This window comes from Sinocyclocheilus anshuiensis, unplaced genomic scaffold, assembly GCF_001515605.1.
Source record: "Sinocyclocheilus anshuiensis isolate Anshui unplaced genomic scaffold, SAMN03320099.WGS_v1.1 scaffold220, whole genome shotgun sequence".
NCBI classification, from domain to species: Eukaryota; Metazoa; Chordata; class Actinopteri; order Cypriniformes; family Cyprinidae; genus Sinocyclocheilus; species Sinocyclocheilus anshuiensis.
In genome coordinates, this window is record NW_015554086.1 from 831,493 (window position 1) to 835,076 (window position 3,584).

Below are 3,584 nucleotides of genomic sequence, written 5' to 3' on the forward strand. Positions count from 1 at the left end.
TTAGTAATAGAAAGGCAAACATTATAATACTTTCTCATTTGCCATCAACATTCAGCAAATACGCATTTAACGTTATATAATTTAAACAAACCTTGCAAACTTAGTCGGATCCAGTTGTGAGATCTTATGAAGTGTGCATTTGTATCCTGCACGATCGCGTGTACTCTGCACATAGAGACTCTGCATGACGGTCGGTCCGTGCAAACTGAATATGGACAGGAGGAGAGTTCAGCTTCAGATACGCGCGATCGACGAACTTTAAACTCGTGATTTCAAATTATGCTGCGCTTCATGCTTTTGCCCAATGTCATATTCATGTCATTTTTACTGTGTGCTGTATGTAAAATGAGTGTTACCTTGGCTTTATTTGAAAAAATGTGATTCCCAATGCACACAAACTTCCCAGAATACTGAGCTTGGTTACAGTGTTTACTTCCTTTTTAATTGTTTTTATTAAATATTTATTTATTTATGAAAATACTTTGTCATTTAAAGTATAAGCATGTTTATTTTACACATTTATTTTTTTAATCCATTTTCAAATGATTTCAAATTTCTTAAATATAAAAAAAAAAAAAAAATTATATCGGCCATCGGCCACCCTGCTTTACAAGATATCGGCATCGGCTGTCAAAAAAACAACAACAATATCGGTCGACCACTAATATCGTCATACCAGTATATCATTACAACCCTAGTGTCATGCACTGGCACTTGTGTAAATAGCTCAATATGAAACTGTATTTTTCCTATTAAAAATCTCAGGCCAATTGTTTACATTTGGTGTGAAAGGCATGACACTGACAGCTCAAGTTCTCGAGTAGGGATGCAACAACTACTTAGATTTGTTGAACATTTTTCTGATTATTATAGATTTTACGAATATATGATTATCGATCAGTCGCATTATATGCGCATTGTACACAGAAAAGTCTGAAATACAGCGGAGGACACAGCCTGAGCTGCTGTGGGAAAAGTACTTGAAAGTTGTCTAAAACAGGAGAATGTTTTATTTATAAAATTGCTGTTAAGTTGAAAACTACTTAGTTTTCCTATCTAGTGATTTTGTTTTAAAATTTTTAAGCAGTTTTAGAATGTTTCCTTTTTTGCACTTAATATAGTGTACAGCATAGCCTACATAGATGCATCCACAGGGTATTTTAAAAGACCTTTATATATATTAAAAATACAGAAAATCCATTTGGGTTTTTAAAAACCTTATTAATAGGGGGAATAATTGACAGTTAATTCGTTTATCAAAATAACTATTAGTTGCAGCCCTGTTCCTGTGCGTTGTGAGGTTAAAACCTGCCTCTATTTTTCACTGTTTTTGCTATGTTTGCAGCTCCTCTGGGCCTCATCCAGCCTGGCCGCCACTGTCTACAGTGTTCAAAGGGCTAATTACTCAGAGCCGTTTCTACTGGCCGGGCTGGAGGGTCACATAACAGAGTCATTGATCTCCACGCTGAGGCTAATTGACTGTACTTTATCTGTTTACCCCAAAAGCCAGTCATACGGGCCCCTTCCGAAATAACCGAGTGTCAGTTATATGGGAGGAGAGCTGCTGCCGCTGTCAGATGTCTTGATTCATGACATCCTCTCTCCCTCTTTCAGTGTGGCACACTGCGCTGGTCATCATGCAAGAGGCCTTTTTCAGAAGGCAGAATGCCCTCTTAATATCGCAAATGCCAGGCCGGATAATTGAGTTCCATTCAGGTGGCAGCGTTATGAATTTTAATTGATCTGACCGCTCTCTTCGGCTCAGTCCTCTCCATACGCCAAGCCTTTTAAATAGCGATAATGAAATGGAGCGATCCATCACCACTGCTACCGGCTTTGGCATTATAGAACACAGGCTTGAGGAAGGATAAAACACTCACTCTATCACTGTGCTGCTATCAGCTGGGATAAATAACCAAACATGAGACAAAATGTCAGCCAGACACAAAGCCAGACTCCCATGGGGCTCAGCTGTCCAAACACAAAAAGCCTTTTATACTCGGTAATCAAATCAAATCGCCTGATTGGGTTATTCAACCTCAGGCGCATGTAATGGAGCGAGTTCATGGATGCGATGCGAATTATGAGCTAAATCCCTTTGCTGGTTTTCAACAGCTTCACGGAAAAGTGGATTCCTAACGTGATCATCTCCCACCGGTACAAAGCCCAGGACACCCCGGCACGCAGGACGTTCGAGCAAGCCCTGACGGGGGCATTCATGTCCGCAGTCATCAAGGATCTCAGGCCCAGCGCTCTGCCTTTTGTTGCCAGCTTGATCCGCCATTACACTATGGTGGCAGTGGCTCAGCAGTGTGGTGAGGAATATTTCTGCCTCTCTGCTAATGTAATCTATATTGAAGTTCAGTCTTAACATGACTTGAAGTGTTTACCCACGCAATGTTTAGAGAGGGATTTAGGTTAAAGGGATAGTTCACCCAAAAATAACTGCTCACCCTCATGTCGTTCCAAATCCGTAAGACTTTCGTTCATCTTCTGAATACAAATGTAGATATTTTTGATGAAATCCGATAGCTTTTTGACCCTGCATAGACAGCAACGGAACTACCACATTCAAGGCCCAGAAAGGTAGTGAGGACATCAATAAAATAGTTCATGTGATATCAGTGATTCAACCGCAATTTTATGATTTTACGAAAAGTTTTTGTGTGCAAAGAAAACACTTTTTTCAACAATTTATTCTCTTCCGTGTCAGTCTTTGATGGGCATTCATGAGAGTACCACAACGTGGGTGAACTAACCCTTTAAAGGGGTCATATGATGTTGCTAAAAAGAACATTTATTTTGTGTATTTGGTGTAATGCAATGTAGGTTCAAAAAACACAGTGGGGACATAATTACGGATTATAATTACTTATACTGTCTTTTTACGCGTTGCGTTGCATCGTGCCACGTAAACAAAACCATGTCTGCATTTGTGATTGGAGAAACGACAAACAACAAGCACTACTCTACACTGCCCAAAACTCGCGTTTGAATCGTCAGTGGCAAATCCTTTAAATATGAAAACGTACCTTCAGGCTGTGAGTCAGCATTATTTGTCAGTAGGGATGCACCGATACCGATACTGGTATTGGTATCGGGCCCGATACTGAGCTTCTGTACTCGTACTCGCACTCGTTAAAATGCCCCGATACCAAACACCGATACCACACAGCATGTGATAAGCGCCATATTCAGACAAAGAAACACCAACAACAGACAGCAGAATGGAGTTAAGGATGTCTACTATGAAGTATATGTATGCAATGAATACAACGTTAAACATTCAGTATTAACGCCTGTATAGCTGATGTGCGCGAGCTGATAAACAAAGCGCGCTGAGTGGATTGAGCGCACGGCTGCGCAGATGCGTGAGCTTGTCGAGTAAATATACCTTTCTCACAGACATCACTGGAAAATTTGTAGTTCGGTCGAATATGTCAAAAACAAGCAAGTAAAACAATGCACAAGTTACTTAACGGTAGGGAGAGAGAGAGAGAGAGCGTGCGCGCACTTCTGTTGTGTGATCTTTGATGTTCACTCACTTAGCACACGCATCATTTGGATTAAAACTAAATCGTAAA

General features: G+C 40.3%; 1 protein-coding gene across 1 annotated transcript in view; it reads left to right on the forward strand.

Annotated features, from left to right (window-relative positions):
* Nucleotides 1–3,584, forward strand: part of LOC107669193 (transformation/transcription domain-associated protein-like) — a 94,692-nt gene that overhangs the window by 19,768 nt on the left and 71,340 nt on the right. Inside the window, 1 exon segment of the mRNA XM_016461329.1 lies at nucleotides 2,116–2,315. Coding sequence (XP_016316815.1) covers nucleotides 2,116–2,315 — 200 coding nt within the window.